Source organism: Branchiostoma floridae, chromosome 3, assembly GCF_000003815.2.
Source record: "Branchiostoma floridae strain S238N-H82 chromosome 3, Bfl_VNyyK, whole genome shotgun sequence".
Lineage (NCBI taxonomy): Eukaryota > Metazoa > Chordata > Leptocardii > Amphioxiformes > Branchiostomatidae > Branchiostoma > Branchiostoma floridae.
Window position 1 is genome coordinate 13,245,327 of NC_049981.1, and position 968 is coordinate 13,246,294.

Genomic DNA, 968 nt, shown 5'->3' on the forward strand with positions numbered 1-968 from the left:
GAACTGTCAGTGTATTTGTTTCTCGGAAAATGATTTTGATTTTTGTCTGTGTTGTTTCTTGTCTGTCTAAGTGTCAGTAAGTTCTGCTGGTAAGCAAGAGTTTACCAAAATTCTTATGTATTTTATAACAGTTGGAAGGAATTGTGTTGATTCCCTCAATTGGTAAAAGAATGACAAAAATTCAAAAACAGCAAGCACATACCCAATGTACATGTAATCACCATAAATACATGTATGTACAGTTACTGTAAGAATACCAAACCTTTAGTTCATTTCATATTTAGATAGTGAAAACAATGTGTTGATTCCCCATCCACAAACAGCTGTATGCCGGAGGTGACTTGTGGAGTTGCTTCATTGATTTCGACTCCAAACGGATGGACATCTGGGAGAAGAGAGTCCCAGTCTTCAACTACTCCGCCGAGGTTCCGTTTTTCGATATCCTGGTTCCCACCATCGACACAGTTCGCTTTGGTTACCTGCTGGAGAAACTGCTGGATGTGGGGAGATCAGTGCTGTACACCGGAACCACTGGTGTTGGCAAGGTATGGATTTAAGTGAATCAACTGTGTTTATTTTGTCTCCCTTATCTCTCCTTAATCCTTGCTTCTGTGTCAACCTTCCTAAATATAATAGTGTTGTAACAAAGTATCTTGTTCAAAATATTGAAAATTATGTTTAGAAATATAGGTTGAGTCATACAATACTGAAAGCAATTGCCTCTACAACCCACTTGAACATAAAGAATACAAAGCTATGAACAGATATTGAACCCCAGATACATATGCCAAGTATGTAACACATATAATGTTCACTAATTTTCACATTGTACATGTACTTATGATTTCCCTGCATACATGTACTTGTGATTTCCCTGCCCCCCTCCCCAGTCTGTGATAGCCCGAGCCATTCTGAATGACCTGGCTGAGCCTAAAAGCTACGTGCCCGTCACCATCAACTTCTCAGCA

The 968-nt window shown here is 39.4% G+C and overlaps 1 protein-coding gene across 1 annotated transcript in view; it reads left to right on the forward strand.

Annotated features, from left to right (window-relative positions):
• Nucleotides 1–968, forward strand: part of LOC118412272 (dynein heavy chain 6, axonemal-like) — a gene marked incomplete in the record, with an annotated part of 18,844 nt that overhangs the window by 1,436 nt on the left and 16,440 nt on the right. Inside the window, 2 exon segments of the mRNA XM_035815020.1 lie at nucleotides 324–545; nucleotides 891–968. Coding sequence (XP_035670913.1) covers nucleotides 324–545; nucleotides 891–968 — 300 coding nt within the window.